Source organism: Ochotona curzoniae, unplaced genomic scaffold (genome assembly GCF_017591425.1).
Source record: "Ochotona curzoniae isolate NIBS_2020 unplaced genomic scaffold, NIBS_Ocur_1.0 contig_2692, whole genome shotgun sequence".
NCBI classification, from domain to species: domain Eukaryota; kingdom Metazoa; phylum Chordata; class Mammalia; order Lagomorpha; family Ochotonidae; genus Ochotona; species Ochotona curzoniae.
This window is the reverse complement of record NW_024465556.1, coordinates 4,845,847-4,864,275: the sequence shown is the minus strand read 5'-3', so window position 1 is coordinate 4,864,275 and position 18,429 is coordinate 4,845,847. Positions and strand designations below refer to the sequence as shown.

General features: G+C 35.8%; 1 protein-coding gene across 4 annotated transcripts in view; it reads left to right on the top strand.

Annotated features, from left to right (window-relative positions):
* The window catches only part of PCDH15 (protocadherin related 15), a 496,526-nt gene that overhangs the window by 161,639 nt on the left and 316,458 nt on the right, over positions 1-18,429 (top strand). For all 4 annotated transcript variants that reach the window (XM_040975792.1, XM_040975791.1, XM_040975790.1 and 1 more), the window contains 2 exons: positions 10,988-11,107; positions 18,280-18,390. In XM_040975792.1, the coding sequence (XP_040831726.1) occupies positions 10,988-11,107; positions 18,280-18,390 (231 nt within the window). The remainder of the gene's footprint in view (positions 1-10,987; positions 11,108-18,279; positions 18,391-18,429) is intronic.

Here is an 18,429-nt window from a genome sequence, read left to right as displayed (position 1 = left end):
TTGCTGGAATAAAAGCAGCAGCAAAAGAATGCTTGGTTAAATACCATTTTAATTGTGTCCTGCTACAACTTTACAACTTAAATATTGTACAGTTTTGTGTTATTGCTAAGCAAAAGTTAGGATACTTCCTTTACAAAATGTTCAAGTTCATTCTTAATCTGACCATCTGGCAATGCTTGATTTATGCGTGTGTGTGTGTGTGTGTGTGTGTGTGTGTGTGTGTGTGTGTGTGTGTGTGTGTGTATGGGTTACAAAGAGGGAGAGAGAGACTTTATGTCGGCCGGTTCACTCCTCAAGTGGGCAAGCTTGGCCTGGGCTAAGACAGGCCCACGCCGGTAGCAAGGATTCTCATTCAGATTTTCAACATGGGTAGCAGGGGCCCATCTGGGACACCATCTGATCCCCATGTGGGATACTAATGTCGTGGGCAGCTATACCACAGTGCTGGGCTCCATCAATGCATTGATATCTCATTATTCAGATCAACTGAATATTTCTGTATTTGGGGCAATGTGCCCATATTCATTTTGTTTAGAATGGGATCTTCTCTAACTTTCAGGTCTCTAAGTTGTTTATATCTGTAAGATGTTAGCTCAGTACCTATTTTCTTATGAAATCATTCCTGTCCAGATTTATAGACCTTCAATGTCTGTAGACACTGAACTCTAACAGTATCTAGGTAAAAATCTATTAGAGTGATCCACATTCATCATTCTATCTCAGATTGTTTTGAGAGTCTCAGGTCCCTTTATAAGTCTGTTCATTATGTAGTTCAGCTGAACTTTTTTTTTTTTAATGTTCTTCCTGTGTATTAATTTGTTCATTATTTAAAAGAGAAGGAGTGGAATTAGGAAAGTGTGTAGGGAGAGAGGAGGAGGAGGAGAAGATAGAGAGGATCTATCTTCAGCTGTCTCAATCCCCACATGTGTGCAAAGGCCAGAGCTGGGCCTGGCCAAAGACATGAGCCTCATCTAAGTATCTTACATGGGTGGCAGAGGGCTAAGTAGGTGAACTATCTTTCCATTTTCCTAGACCAATAGCTGGAGCTGTATCAAATTTTGAGCAGCTAGGACACAAATGAGAGCTCATAATAAAGGTGGTGGCTTTGTTCTCTAAGCAACAATGCCAGCCTTTTAGTATATTTCTCATAACTGTATGAAGCAACATCATCCAATTGGCATAAAGGTGGTGACATCTATGAATTGTTTATAGAAAGGATTTGTACGAATTGATCATATTTTCCCATTCAATTTTGTCTGTTCTGTCTACTATTAATGAAAAGCAAAGGTATTTTAAAACTCAAAGCAGTGTCTCAAATTTAAATAAATTCAACCTATTCCCCTCCTTTACTTACTCAAATATAGTAGCAACTGAATTTCACTGGGACATATATTTAAATTGGATATACATATACATATGTGTATTTATGTTGTTTTCATACAATTCCAATGGTATGTATAGAATAAAATTAAATGGAGATTTGACATTATATAAGAATGCAATGTATGTTCGACAATATTCCTCCATTTGGTGCATGACATGCAATTAATTAAGACTAGAAAAACCTAATTTTTAAAATTCAAATGTGTGCTTATTTGAGAGAGAGAGAGACCCTAAAATCTGCTGCTTCACTTTCTAAATGACCGCAATGATCAGGAATGGATGGGGGCAAGGCTAGGAACCAACAGCTTCACCAAGGAGACCAGGATGGGTGCAGGGATCCCAGTGTTTGACTAATTCTCCTTGGCTTTCTAAGGCCATTAAAAGGGACCAGGATGGGAAGAGGAGCCACTAGAACTGGAACTGATGTTCATAAAAGGTGATGTTGTCACAGGTGGCAACTTAACATGCTGTGCCAAAGTACAGGTCCGAAAACCCAAATTTTTAAAAACCGGTTATGTATGATTGCTATTGACCTTCAATAATTTTATATATTACTAAAATTTTTAGGACAGTTATAAACTCATTGACACAATTATAAATGGATTAACATCAAACTTCCTCTCTTTGTGAACATTTTCTTTATGCCAATATGTAAAAAAAAATCACAAAATATTTTTATACCCTGTTGCAAATGTCAAGAAAGCATTATAGCACAGAATATATCTTGCTTGTGAACAATACGTTGGACATTGAAAGTGTTTTGGTAATTTGAGGTTTCAATTAATTTTGGACTATTATGTTATTAAGCAGTAAATCACTAGTGTAAATAATAAATTGAATAGTTATATTTTGGCTGATTGTTGCTCATCAATTTCAGAATACAAATTTTTCCTGACAGGGATATTTTTAATGACACATGCCTTCACCCCACTCCCTAAAATTCCTTTTGACATAATGAAAATAAACAAGGGCAAATGAAGGCCAACATAATGTTTCCTTGGGGTTAGGAATTTACATCATGTTAATATAGAGTGATGTTTATCTTGGTCTTTAATGTCCACTTCACAGATAGGACAATTTTTCAGTCAATACTAATTCACTTCCATCACCTTGAATATCACCTTACATGTAATATGCTGCTCTGATGTGAATTGATTTATTGAAGATAAGTGGTTGGCACTTTCTGGAAGAATGTTCCTTGAATTATTCTTAATAAGGAGATGATTTACAATTTCATGGATGGGAGGAGCACAAGAGGGTAAAGAATAAAAAAGGGAGGGAATTGGCTCTCCCACAGGAAGGAAATAGGACATTTAATACAGAATGTTTAAGAGTAAAATCAGTACATTTAAAATGGTCATTTATTTATTGGCTTATTGGCTTATTTCTATATGGTGAGGACTGTGTCAAGCTGCTTTTATGCACATTATCTAGTTCCATGTGTCAATATTGCTAGAGAAATGAGAAAGTAAAGATTTGTGAGGTCATGATACTGTCCCAATCATATCCACTTGATGGTAAAACAGATTTTTAAACCAGATTTGTCAAACTGCATGATACAGCCTCCTAAGAAAAATATTAAAAAATGTTTCAGAGCAACATGTATGTTGCTGTGCTAACAATCTTCGGACACACATTTCATAGTATTGTCATAAGTGACAAATCTACAGCCATTTTTCAGGATAAAGTTAACAATTCATTATCAGATTTAAATGTTACTAATGGAATATGCTATTTTTATATTTTGGAGAATTATGTTCCCTTGATAAGTAATTTTCAGCCAATGTTTGAATTAGGATGAACCTATAATGTAAAGCTTGCATGTGCTTAACGTTTTCCTTAATTTACTTTGAAGATGTGTGTATTACATTTTATAATTTTTACTGAATCATACATACAACAAGTGTAAGCCATTTGGCACAGCAGGTTAAGATGTCACTTGTATTGTCTGTTCCTCTAAGGATACAGCTCCCTGGTCAAGTGCTTGGGAGGCAGTGGTGGACAGGTCAAACAGGTGGGTTTCTGCCACTTAAGTAGTAGACTTATATGGGGTTCTAGCTTTCATCTGCGCCTGGCCCATAGCCTGGCATTTTCCTGATTGTGGCCACTTGTAGAGTGAACCAATGAATGAAAGATTTAAAAAAATAATCTGGAAATAAACACATGCATGGATAAAAACTTGAAGCAAGTGCAAACCTTCCAGATTGTTGAGATAAGTTACATAGTTTAAAATAACAATCACAATAAAAAAGCGCACATGTTTAAAAACTTGGTAAACATGAGTTAAATGAACTATGATCACTTGCAAAGGGGAAATTATGAATTCATTCATGAACTGATTATGTACTGCTTTAGCATTTGCCCTACTTTCACATCCCAGAAAAATCATATTGGTTAGGCAGTATTAATTTCATTCCCTTTTAAGCAAATGTCTTTTTCTTTCCTCTGCAAGTTAACACACACACAGCTTTTTGAGGTCAGTAAAAAAGGTCCCAGAGCTTCAGTCATGTTCAAAAATTTGTTTGATCAATTCTTAAATATGTGAAATCTTAAAGGATGTTTCATAAATCTAAGCTTAAACTGTCATTTTCTTTTAAAGAAGGTAAATGTTAGTAGTTGAAATAACCTTGGATTTCAGATTTGTGAATTATACGAATAATGAAGACAGTGAACTTTATAATTATGAACACAATCTCCATTTTAATACAATCACACTTCCCATAATATTGTTTTGATGTGTAGTACACTGGATTGCCTTAAATTAAAACATTATTTTTGGGGAAATCTTTTTTTTAAAAAAGATTTATTTTTATTATTTTTTCATTGGAAAGCGGATATACAGAGAGGAGAGAGAGAGAGGAAGATCTTCCATCCAATGATTCACTCCCCAAGTGAGTGCAACGGGCCAATACTATGCCGATCCGAAGCCAGGAGCCTCTTCTGGGTCTCCCACGTAGGTGCAGGTTCTCAAAGCTTTGGGCCATCCTCGACTGCCTTCCCGGACCACAGGCAGGGAGCTGGAAGGGAAGTGGGGCCGCCTGGATTAGAACCGGCGCCCATATGGGATCCTGGGCGTGCAAGGCGAGGACCCTTAACCACTTGCGCCACCGCGCTGGGCCCGGGAAATCTTTTTAAAATTCAGTTTTGTCCTATCACTTCTTTAAGGATAGTCTCCAAAAACCCAGTGTGGCAGTATTACTAATAATTTCATATTGAAAGTTTAATAAAATACTAGAATCAAATCAAATGATTAAGAGCAAACCCCATGTCATAAAACGATTAACAAATAAAGAGTATTTTTTAAGGTACCCTGTTTATCTTTCTCAGGATATCTCTTCACTGGAAAATCAATATATTCTCCTTCACTGTCTTTTAGCATGTAGGATTTAAACATAAAATTGCATCTGTGCCATGTAGCTTGAAAATATTTGCTGATATTATACCTACAGCCTATATTTTCTGTAACAATAATAAGGAAGCTATGTAGTAGAAGCCCATATATTGAAATTCGGCATATCCACTTAACTATCTAAATTGGAAAAGTTCATTAATTGAAATGATATTATTAGTGATTAAATTTCATGAAGTTTTACAAGAACCTTTGGAGATCAATTCTGACTAAAATCATTTCTTGCATTTATTTTTCATATATTCTATTTTACTCTTAGCAACTGGTCAGTAATTCCTTCACCTTAATGATTTAAATAATTTACCAGGAACATGAGTATTTAGGTCAGCTTCTAAATTTGGACTGATATCATGATGAAATTTGAAAATCATACACTTGCTGAAAGACAACCTGTTTTCAGCAGTATCATTTATGTAAAATTACCTTTATTACTGGCTAAGTAGAAGTCTTTTTATTTCTATAAAATAATTGATGTATTTTTCCTTTGGACCAAAAATTATCTTTGATGCAATGGGTCTTCAAACTTACAACAGCTCATATTACCTATGATGCTTGAGTTTTGGTATATATTAATGGTTATATCTTCATTTTTCTAAAATCTTGTAAGTGAAGGAGTTTCTCAAGCAGTGTTTTAAATAATTGCTAGAATTTAATTGATCAGAAAGTCCACATTACAAATGTCATCTACTAAGTGTTAGTTATTACAGATGAAAAAAATCTGCCTCATTGTGGCAGCTTAATTGCAAAATAAATATAGCAACAAAAATTAAACAATAAATTTACATTGAAAATTGAGAGAGAGGGCCCGATATGATAACCTAGTGGCTAAAGTCCTGGCCTTGCATGTGCGAGGATCCCATATGGGAACTGGTTCATATCCCAGATGCTCCAGTTCTCAGCCTGTGGCCTGGGAAAGCAGTAGATAATGGAGCAAAGCATTGGAACCCTGTACCCACTTGGGAAACCTGGAAGAAGCTCCTGGCTTTGGATTGGTTCAGCTCTGGCTATTTTGGCCACTTGGGGAGTGAGCCAGCAGATGGAAAATCTTTCTGTCTCTCCTTTTCTCTGTAAATCTGACTTTCCAATAAAATAGATCTTTAAAAAGAAAATAGAATACTTTTTAAAATTTTATTAAATTTCTTAATATAAGAGGTAGACATGTTTTTGCAAGTTACCCTTGAAAATACACTGGAGGGACAGAAAAAGGTTTGGAAGTTAAGTGGTTGTTTAAACATTTGAATATATTCTTAACAGGTAGCATTTATGGAATATTATTCAAGCTCTATAAAATGTATCAAATAGTAACTGTGTAACTGTGTAACTACTTGCCATGTAGTCATTTTTCATTTTACACATTTTGCTAAGATTCTCTTTTCAATCACATGTATTACTTCATAATATACTATTATAACTAAATATAATGAAACATATCTCTGTATAATTATAAATATATAATTATATAAAATTTTTATAAGAAGTAATTGACACAAATTACAGTCTTTAGAAACATAGTTCAGGGGACTTCTAGAATTCAAGAGCTATTCCCATTCATGCAATTTCTTGGAAGAGACAGTGCTAGTATTTTATGTGAAACACACATTTCTAAAGTTAGAAATGAAGCCTAAGCTTCAGTTTTGTAATCTGGGTAAGAGTACTGTTTTTCTCCTCAAAGGATAAGGCATACAGTTCCTGGGAATCAGGAAAGAGGGAAGGGAGGAAAAGGGTACAGAAGGTATACAACCACATGTGGAGAGATTTTGAAATGTAAGCGTGTAAGTGGTATTCAGTCATTCAGTTGTTTCAAATATTCAAGTATTCAATATTAAACATCTTTATAATTGACGCTCATTTGCATATCTTATTCAAGCTAAATTGGTCTCCAGCTTTTAGTAAACATAATTAGATCTACATATTACTGTATGATATTTTTCACAGTTTGAAGATTTTTTTCTACATGAATTTGACTTTAATATTGAAGTTTACTTCTGAAAAATTTTTTGATCATGTAGTCTCTTGATTAAAAGTGGACTCAGGATTTTTAACACAGGTGCAAAATGTATGATGTGAAAGGAAGTGTAAAGAACATTAGTGAAACGCAATAGCATAGCATCCAGGCATCTAAAGATTAACAAAAGCATTTAGGTCACAAACTTTAGTCACAAAAGATTGTGCACCTTACTGAAATGCCAGAACACAGGCAAGATGAAGCTATCCTGGTCAAATGAAAAATGCTCTCCTCTGGCTTGATGGTCTCTGAATACACATAAGGGAACTTGGTAGAATGATAGAAAAAGTTCTCTTTCAGTTGAAATAGTCATTTTTCCTGCATATGTATAAATGTCAAAATATTGAGCTTGACAGTGAATACTGTTTTCCATTATGTAAATTGCACTTGAGTAAATTCGTGTTTCTATAGTGTTAAACAGATGAATCACATTTTTTAGCTTTTTTAAAGATGGACTTCAACTGCACAATGTATTTGCACAGATGTGTGAAATAAACGATGTTACACATATGGGTTAACATACCAGTTTAATGGTCATACAAACACTATCTTGGCTAAAAATAAGCTCTCAACAGACAAAGATTTAGAAGTAATGTAGTCTTATTGAATTTGTCAGTTACGTGACATTAGGGCATGACAACATATTAAACTCTGCGTTTGACTTGTGCAAATCTCAGATTTATCACTTTTTATTTTTATTATTTTTTTATTGGAAAGGCGGATATACAGAGAGGAGAGAGAGAGAGGAAGATCTTCCGTCCGATGATTCACTCCCCAAGTGAGCGCAACGGGCCGATACTATGCCGATCCGAAGCCAGGAGCCTCTTCTGGGTCTCCCACGAGGGTGCAGGGTCCCAAAGCTTTGGGCTGTCCTCGACTGCTTTCCCAGGCCACAAGCAGGGAGCTGGAAGGGAAGCAGGGCTGCCGGGATTAGAACCGGCGCCCATATGGGATCCCGGGCGTGCAAGGCGAGGACCTTTAACCACTTGCGCCACCGCGCCGGGCCCAGATTTATCACTTTTTATAACACATCAGGATGCATTAGGAAGCAGGAGGAGGGAAAGGAAGAAAAGAGGGAAGGGTAGGGGAAGGATGAAAGGCTTTTAGGAATTGGGACATTATGTTATCAAGGTTGAACTGTCTTAAGATCCCCAGTTGGCAAAATGGAGACACAGGTGAACAGAAGTGTAACTCCAGTGGGTTCTTGCAGGACTGAGAAACAGAACAAACCTGCTGTGAGTTTCGTTTGAATTCCAATGCTCAGTTGCCCTCAGGGAGAGGAAGTTAATGTTCTTATTCACCATTCTCTCCTAATCAATGGGTTAAATGAAGTCCAGCCATTTTGGGGGAGATAATTCAGTTTATTCAGTCAATCAATTCAATTGTTAATCTCAGCCAGAAGCACATTCACACATACTCTCTAAAGAATACCAAATATGTGGTTCTCATGTGATGAAGTTGACATTAAAATTAAACAACATAAATGAATAGGAACTACATGCCACAAGTCAGAGATACATCAAAACATTCAGACTTCATTGTTAAACATGAATGTCTCATGCACTTTTTCTACTAGTGATAATTTCTATAGTTTTCTGTTGGGTGGTTTTCTTTAAGAGATGAATTAGGATAAAATATCAGTAAGAATATTGACTAAAAGTATATAGTAATGTAATAGCAATATGTGATGTTTTCTCCTGAAGATAGTGCATCTCTTAAAACTGCCAGAGTTCATGCTACTTTTGATAAAATTTGCTCTTTAATCATAAGTATCACCTAGTGATTAATTTTATTTATGCATAACTAGCATCAATGAATTTTCACATTTTATTTCTTTGGGAATAGCCGAGGAAAGAAAAACAAAATGCTTGAATTGTTTGTAAAATATGGAAGAAAGTAAAATCGCATCAGCACTTTAAATCATGTGACAGAAAAAGAGTTGAGTCTGCTGGTGTATACCCAAATGTTTACAATTAGTCAGGTTTTCAGGATTCTGAGGCCTGAATTGCAGATTCCACCCAGATCTTCGTATATGTGAAAGAAATACAATTACTGAATCCCTCACTGTTTCTTCACGGAGTTCATGTCCACCGGCAGTTGGAATCAAGGGCCAGAGCTGAGAATTAAACTAAAGTAGTTTGGAACATCTTAAACGTGGCGTCTCAGCTGCTAGGCTGCATGCCCATTCCTTTGGTTAGATTTTATTTACTAACATGCTGCAGAAAATTGTCTTGTACGAAAGTTAACAAGATATAGAAAGAACCATGATTCACAGTAACAGTAAAAAATTGCAAGTTTTTCCTCACAGAAGCAAGGAAAAGTGGGGAACTCTGGATATTCTGTTAAAATAGAACAGTTTAAGGAATGGATAGAACCTACTTCTCTTAAAAAAAAAAGTAAGATTTGCTTGTTTGGTTTGTTTTAAAGACAGACTTATAGAGAGGGAGAGACATCTATTTGTTCACTGATAAAATGGCTCAGATGGCAAGAAATGACCAAACCAAAGTCAGGAGCCTGAAACTCTATCTGGATGACTCATGTGAGTGCAGGAACCTAAGGATTTGAACCTCTTCACACTATTTCCAAAGTATGTTATCAAGACACTGGATAAGAAGTGGAGCTGCGGGGACTTGAATTGGTTCCCAACTTGGTCTGCTGCTATTAAGATAGCAGCTAAATCTACTGCCCTAGGTCCTGCCCCCTGGAACCTTCCTCCTAAAGGGAGATTTTCCAAAATGCTAAAGATGTCCAAAGTTGTCATGTATGGGAAGATGTAGAAAGGATTGTGTACAGTATTTGACCATTAAATGATAACAAATTATGACAAATTATAACAAATGATAACAAATTAGTGTAAAATTACAATTACTATCTAAATATGTTGCTACTGATAAGCCTAACTTATGAGGTGTTATGAAAAATTTTTTTAAAAGTAATTTGACCCTTATAGATTTTTGAGAACAGGTCACATCTTGAGGTACTCCTCTTTCTCTTAGTTGGATATTAACAGCTTTCTATGTATGAATTTTACTGTGCATGTTTATTTAGGAATTTACATTCTGTAATATTTTTGTCAAAATTTAATGACAATAGTAATCTCTGATTTGGAATTTAATAGTTGGTAATAAAAACATGGTGTATATATCAGACATGGTCAAGTTGAAGATGAGATCAAATTAAGTTGAAATTGAACCATGGAGTGAAGTTCCTGTTAAGACTTGAGGAATGGGAAGGGAAGAAGTGAAAAATGACTCTGGTAGGAATATAATATATCAAAATCTACAGGAAAGAAATCCGGGGTTAAATCTAGCCATTCTTTTATATGCTTCATGCAGCACTTTTTGTTGTTTGAAACCAAAATAAAAAGATGTGGCCACCTCCCCAACTTCTGTCACCTGATGGTGTTCTATTCATCTAAGATTATAGGGACTGGACAACTTTGTCTGAGAGGACATCTATTGTTCAAAACCTCTTTCCTTAAACTTGCCGTTTGTGTATAACCAACATTGCTCTCGTTAAATTGGTTTTTGAGTTTGTAAGGAGGAAAAATATCTGTCATTATTTAAATTCTAGCTTGTAGTTAACATACTACATTAAAATAATGTTTCAGGGGAGATAGCAGATGCATTTTCTGCATACATGCATGCCAAGATGCTCATTGTTAGAAAGAAAAGTGCTTGACGTTCAGGCAGAGGCTTCTATTTCTTTACCCAAGCCTATGTTTATGGAGTTGAAGACTTTAGATAGAAAGGATTACCTTTGGGAGTCAGCATTTTGACAAGGCATGCCAACTGCACCCTATAATGCCAACGTCTCACAAGGGCTTCAGTTTGGGCCCTGACATGTCTTTGGTCCAACTCCCTGCTAATGCAGCTCAGGAAGTATTAGAAAATGCCCAAAGTTTTTGTGGCCTTGTCAACCATGTGTGAGACCAAAGTTCCTGGGTCCTTTCTGTCTGGTCCAGTCCGTTGTTGTGCTGATGTGGGTACTTGGGGAGTTGATCCATAAATGGAAGAGCTCTTTCTCTCACTCCATATAATCTCAGTAATATTGCCTTTCAGCTAGAATAAATATGCCTCTAAGGGGATATAAGGTGTGTAACAGAGAACTGGTTTTTTGTGTTGCAACACTTCTGGTCTGTGACTGATGAAATGAAAATTGACTTTTTTTTTTCTTAATTTCCTTTTCAGCTTACCCCAGTTGGAACCACAATATTTACAGGATTTTCAGGAGACAATGGAGCTACTGACATAGATGATGGTCCAAATGGACAGATAGAATATGTTATTCAATATAATCCAGATGATCCGGTATGTAAACACCTAAAGCAATATTCTGTGCAGAATAAAACTAACGAACATTTGAGCTGAAATGTATTACATTATTCTGTTAGCTCATCAAACCACATTATTAATGTCACTCTTATAATTATCTCAAAATGGAATTGTTTTATAGTACTAATCTGTACTTTCACAAGTTAATTTTTGGCAGTGCATTCAGATGAAAACTCAAAATGCGTTTCTTTATAAGTTTGAGATACCAAGTTTGCTGAATTTTCAGTTTCTGTATATCCTGGTAGGTGTTAAGAGTTTTCTAAACAAAGCATAGTTAGTAATCCTAAGCTTTATGAAATATAATTAATAGCAACATTATCACCACACATCATATAAACTCACATAAAATATATTTCTGATCTGGGTAAAATCTTAAGTTTCTAGCCATTCCACAACTGAAAGTTAAGTGGAGAAGACAGAAAAGGCTCCTTTTTCTTCCGTTTTATTCTTCATTTTTTTTTATGCTTCAGATCAGATAGTTGTTGCTATGTAGTTCAGATCATGAACATTTTTGTTCTAATAATACAAATAACAGAAAAGACAGAAAAATCCAGAATCACATAATGGAATATGGAAATTAAAATTCTATCTGTTATTTTTTTTGAAACATCTTCCTGGGCTACCATGGCCTCCCCAGCATAATTTTATAACCAATAATTAGTAAAATTAAAAATTTCATGCTTGGCTTTTAGGTTTTGCATAGGCATATAAAAAGCAGTAAAGTTAATATTACCCCCTCAAGTTTCAGCTTGAGTGTCTCCAAAGTTTTAAGCAAACCCAGAAAAGAAAGCAAGCTAACAAAAACTCTATACATTTTACAAAGACTGAGAATTAACAAGATGTACCTCATAAATGTGTTGTGGTTATCAAGTAAATCATAAACTCATTCCTGATAAGACCTTGGTTTGTGGTAGCATCTCTATTGTGCCAGAAAGGAAATGGGCAAATCTAAAGTGATTTCTCTGCTATCACACAAAACCTACTAAATTGTACAGTCAAATTTTAGAAGAATGTGCATTCCACCACTTACATTGTGCTCCAGTGAAATGGATGTGATACAAATTTAAAGTTTGCAAAAGATTAGTATATTGAAAATAGAAAAGCACATGTGATAGAATTTTTCAGGGCAGGATTTGAACTCATTTCATTTCCTTGTATCTTTTTTAGAAAGATTTATTTTTATTAGAAAGTCAGATATTAAAGAGAGGAGGACAGACATGGAGGAAGATCTTCCATCCAATGATTCATTCCCCATGTGACCGCCCCTGCTGGAGCTAGGAGCCAGGAGCTTCCTCCAGGTCTCCCCTGCAGGAGCATAGTCCCAAGGCTTTGGGCTGTCCTCAACTGTTTTCTTGGGCCACAAGCAGGGAGATGGATGGGAAGTGGGGCTGCCGGGATTAGAACCAGCACCATATGAGATCCCAGCGTGTGCAAGGCGAGGACTTTAGCTAGGTTACCATGATGGGTCCTCATTTCCTTGTATTTTTTTTCTGAAAGTAAACCGCACAGCATATTTGTGGGCAGAAGAAATGAATCCAGGTGATGGGAGCATGATGAGAGTTTGAGGTTGAAGAGCAGGGTACATAGACGGTAAGGGGAAAAATGAAGCTTTCTACTTCATAAAAAGACAAAAGAAACACTTTTTCTTATCTGGGAACAGATACTTGAGTGTATGTTCTATTTCTAAACCATTGACTTGGATTTCTAAAAGTCTTTTTTTTTTCTTAAAAGTTGAATGACTGTCTGGTTTCTAACTTATACATTAGGCAATTTTATAATCCTTAGTTCCAAGGATGAAAAAAATGAAACTCACCAGTGTACATGGTATAACTAGGGTATGCATGTTAGGATTTATACCAACATATTTTGCATGGTAAAAACACAAATATACAAACGTGCACTCAAGGTGTAAATATAATTCAGACAGAAATATTTATAAAAAAATTTTTTTGAAAGTTTTGTGGTGCTAAAATTCCTGTTGGCTGTGCCGAAATTCTTTGCAAATACTCCCTTATTTCAAGAGTTTGTGTGTTTGCAATATCCACAAACACATACACACATATTCATGCAATACACTTTTTATTATCTACACATGAATCAGCAAATCACCCCTATGAAATTTCAAAATTAGAAAAAGGATAACATATGTTCTAAATGTAGTACTACTGAGGAAAACATAGTACATTTTCCAGGTGTGGTTCTGACTACATGGGACGAAACAATAAAGCATCATAACAGCAGCTTATTTGGGCAAATTGGCAGAAAAAAACATTTAAAACTCAGATTGCTGTGGGAAATGATTGATGGAGTGTTGTAGAACCAGGCTCTTGCTGTCTGCTGTGCAGGGACTGCTGTGGACTCAGAGGCTACCCTCAATTGCATGGTATATAGTCTAAGCCAACAAGCTGTGCTTGTAAGATGGAGCCTTGCATCGTGTAATATATGGTAGTCATAGTAATCATCTATGACATATTTTACTTACAGTAAGCAAATCATAGGTCCTGCAAGTAAGCAACAGGTAGGGAATACATAATGGTACAAATTGCTTATTAGGAGCTAGGATTTAAAACTGTCACACCCAGATACAGTGTCAAATATTCCTATTGCTATTTCGCGTATCTTTTGAGCAGAACTATTTTAAAGGCTGTTTCTGAATCACTTTTCTGCAAGCTGTACAAAATAGAGGGGATACACGTTCTTTCCTCATCTGAAATTAGAGTAAGATGAGGGCCATTTCCATTATTTTTATTTATGTCTTCTTTATGGAAAGTATAAAAAATTTACTAGAAATGCACAGTAAGGAAAGAACACTTAGTATTGAAAAATCAAAATTTCAGTGACACTCAGGCTGGATTCAGCTGCGCAACAAACCCTTTTATTTAATCTGAACTAAATCATGATAGTTAAAATTGAACCTTTCATCTGTCACTGCTTTTGCAATTCAAATTTTCCAAAAGAAATAAGGTTACGGCAGGAAGACTGTTGAATTGATTCAGTTAATTTGGAGCACAAATACATGTGAAAAAACCTGGTGGTTTTTGTCTTTGGACACTTGCCAAGAGTACTTTTCTTGGAGGACATTGCTTGTTCTGACGAGGGAAGTATGACCCAATGCACAATACAGATATTTCCCTTGGTGCCGCTGTGGTGTTTGTAGAGAAATGTAGAGTGACGAAACATCCATTAGCCAGGCTGCCTTAATGATAATAAACAGAAACCATTTTCTGATGTGCAATATTAGATGTGAGATATACAGAGGAACTAAGAGGTAACGAAATCCAGTGGCAGTGTTACAGAAGCATATTCTATTATTTTATACTAGAAAAATTGATGGACCTCAAACTTCAATGTATGAGTCTTCCATAGAGTTGTTAAGAAAGACAGTTATTTAGCAATACTTGTTTAAGCATCGTAAGAAAAACTAAATTCTGGATCCTTGCGGTAGGGACCAATGAGGATCTTCAAGTGGAGTTTGAGGTTAGGATCAACTCCAAATGTAATTGGAAAAATGTAGAAATTGATAGCCAGGAGTAAGTGTGAGGATCAAAGATGCTGAATAATCCAGTCTTAAAGGTCGGCCATGGTGATCACATATCACCCCGTGACTGAGAATGAAGACTGGTGAGAATGATCTTGGTGCACAGAGCTGCTAATAACATGCGTGGACTCTGACTGATGGTAGAAAGCCAAAGTTTTTTAATGACAGCAGACTTTATACACTATGGGTCATATTGGATAAGGGAGGAGGTATTGAGCTGATCAAGAAACCCATCAAGTATTTCTATATTTTTGTTTGGAACTCTTTTTGTTTTGTATATTCCACCAAGTGTTCTCATTCACATGCTGTCCACTCAACTGTTCTCATAAAATGATATCCAATCAGTTATACAAAAAGTATCCATCTGGTTATCTTTTAAATATTATCCAATCAATTGTAATCCTGTGCTCACTGACCTTCTAGGGTCACAATGTCCTCCTACAGATGCTGTGCAGTGGGTGTTTCTGTTAAAGTGACTTAACAGTGATCTTTGCGGAAAAAATGGTTTCACAAGAAAAGGACACATATCTGCCTCAGACCACTGAGGAGAGTGATTTTATTTATTTTTATTGAAAGGCAGATATACAGAGGAGAGAGAGGAAGATCTTCCATCTTATGATTCACTCCCCAAGTGGCCACAATGGCTGTTACTGAGCTGATCTGAAGCCAGGAGTCAGGAGCCTCTTTCAGGTCTCCAACACAGATAAAGAGTCCCAAGAACTTCCTTCTGAACAATAGCAGTGCATTGTCTTTTTCAGTTTCCTTTTTGATCATTAAGAATGAGATAAATCATTTTTTGGGCCAGATAGCATAGGGCCTCTACTTGATGATGTGGGAAGACAAGCCTTAATGAAGTTTAAGGTCTCTGAAATTTCTACTTGGTATGCACATCACTTTTATATCATACTGCTTTTTTATACCTTCATTATAATACATAAAAAAGATTGTCCATAATATGTTGAACTACTGACTTAGAAAAATTAAAAGAATATTTTTTGAAATGGATCAAAATTTGTTATTACATATTCTGTAGAAACATTCTTTTTTAGTTTCTTTAATATGGTAAAATGAAAATATTATAGATGCCATTGTGATATTTTGAATTACATTAAGCATCTGTAAGTAGAATAAGGGACTAAGGGCATCTCTGATTATATCTGCATAAAAATATTCAATCTTAGCAAAATTAGATCACAGTAACATGTTGAAAATGATGCCTACTAAATTGACTGTAATTAAAATGTTTGATTGAGCCATTCTAGACATGTACCTTCCCCAGAATATAGTCACCAAAAATCTAAGGTCATTTGAAGTCCATGGATAACTTCAGAGCAACAATTGCAGTATCATTGATAGACAAATACTAGCAAGTGAAACACGTTTTTATTTGCCTTGAATTCCTAAAATATAACCATACATTCTGTAACTATATGTTATATACTGTATTGGCAATTATTAACTTAGATTTTGCCCTTTTCTAACACATAGATGGATTGAATCAATTTTACACTCCCTTATCATAAAGAAAATAACATATTCACAGATTTAAATGAGGCAAATTTGAGGGAAAATGTCAAATGCCTAATTTGAAGATAACATTTTCTGCATTTATATTTTAAAATGACAGATGATTTCAAACCAGAGAGATTGCCAACCCAACTACGTGAGCACATAATGGTTGCTTTAAATATATATCAACCATGTAGTGTACTATGCAGGTATGTTTGCATAGATACACACAGGCCAGACAGAAATGTTTAGCAATACTTATATTCTGTTGATTGAGCCCCAGATGGAAGATTTAAATGCTCTTCAAATCATGTTTAAGTGATTGTTAGAAATATACTTAAATTAAGTTGAAGGCATAAACATGTATAATTACCTGACTTCCTTCCCTTCCTCCCACTCTCCCTTTTCCTTTTTCTTCTTTATTCCCTACTTTTCCTCTTTGTTCCCTCACCTCCTTCCATCCTTCCTTTCCTTTTCTTTCATTCTTTCCTTCCTTCCCTCATGCCTCTAGTTTTCCCCTTCTCAGCCTCTTTATCCTTCTCATTCTTCTTGCCTGCCTTTTCCTCCTCTTCTTCCCTATTTACTTCCCCCATCTCTTCCCCTTACTGCTTCTTTTCTGTTCTTCTGGCTCCGTCTTCCTTTCCTTCTCCTCATCCTTTTCTTTGGAACAACCCAATGAAACTCTTTGTGAGATGATCTCTCCAATGCACACAGCCATAAACAAACTCATTCCTCTACCAAACAGCTCACCAAGTAACAAGATAAACATAATGGTCTCTGCTGAAAGGAGCACTGATCTTTTGCTGTTTTGAGGCAGTTTTTCAAGAGTTTTCAAAATGAGACTATATGTAAGATTAATGTAAGGCCAGTGCTGGAAGATTTTTCAAAACGTTGTTTGTATGATCTGCATGTTGGCAGGAAGATTCTGAATCCTTGATAGGGTCAGAGCCTTAGCTGATGAGCAGTAGTTATGGAACCTGAAAATATTAGTCTTTAATTCTTAGATTTTGTAAGAAAACTGTTTGAAATTCAAGTTTGCATTACAAAACACAAGAAACAAAATATAAAATGGGAACCTATGTTGCAAAATGATATAAAGTAGAAATCACAAATTGCAATTTGTGATAAAAGCCAACAGTTGTCATATGATTTGACATTAGAAGAAACCGTTGTTTAGGGCCCGGCATGTTAGCTTAGTGGCAAAAAGTCCCATCTTGAACACACTGGGATCCCATATGGGTGCTGGTTCTAATCCCAGCGTGCCCGCTTCCCATTCAGCTCACTGCTTGTTGTCTGAGAAAGCAGTTGAGGACAGCCCAAAGCCTTGGGACCCTGAACCCCACATAGGAGACCTGGAAGAAGCTCAATTCACATCAGCCCAGGTATGGCTGTTGCAGCCACTTGGAGAGTGAATCAGCGGACAGAGGATCATCTCTCTCTCTTCCTCTCTGTATATCTCACTTTCCAATAAAAATAAAATAAACCTTTAAAAAAAGTAACCAGTGGCTAATAACCCTAATAATGAAATGAAAACTAAGGACCATTTTTTTTTTTACTACTTATTATCAAATCTTTCTAGAAAGCATGTTGATCAAAATGAAACATTTCAAGGCCTGGCACAATGGCTTAATGGCTAAATTCTCACCGTGCTAGCACCAGTATTGCTTTGAGAAAGGTGCATGTCTAAGCTGTTCCAATTCTTATTGAGCTCCCTGTTTATGACCTGGAAAAGAAGTAGATAATGGCCCAAAGCATTTGGATCCTGTACCCATGTAGGAGACCCAGAAGAAGCTGCTGGCTTCAGATAGGCTCAACACCAGACTTTATGACAATTTAGGGAGTGAGTCAGCAGAAAGATGTTTCTCTCTATCTCTACTTCTCTCTGTAAATTTGATCTGCCTATCCAATAATAATAAACAAATCTTAAAAAAATACACTAGATGAAACATCACAAAGATACAAGAATATTACCCATAACTACTATTCATATTTTATTTTCTACTAATAACCATAATGTCTATAATTTTATGACTAAGGCATAATTTCTGGTTATCTGTTTTGTATCCCACTGATTTGAATTCTTTGTGTTCAATATTTTCAGACATCTAATGACACCTTTGAGATTCCCCTCATGTTGACTGGAAATGTAGTTTTAAGAAAGAGGCTCAACTATGAAGATAAGACTCGCTACTTTGTCATTGTCCAAGCCAATGTGAGTATTCATTTCTTCTCATAGCTTTCCTATGAATTC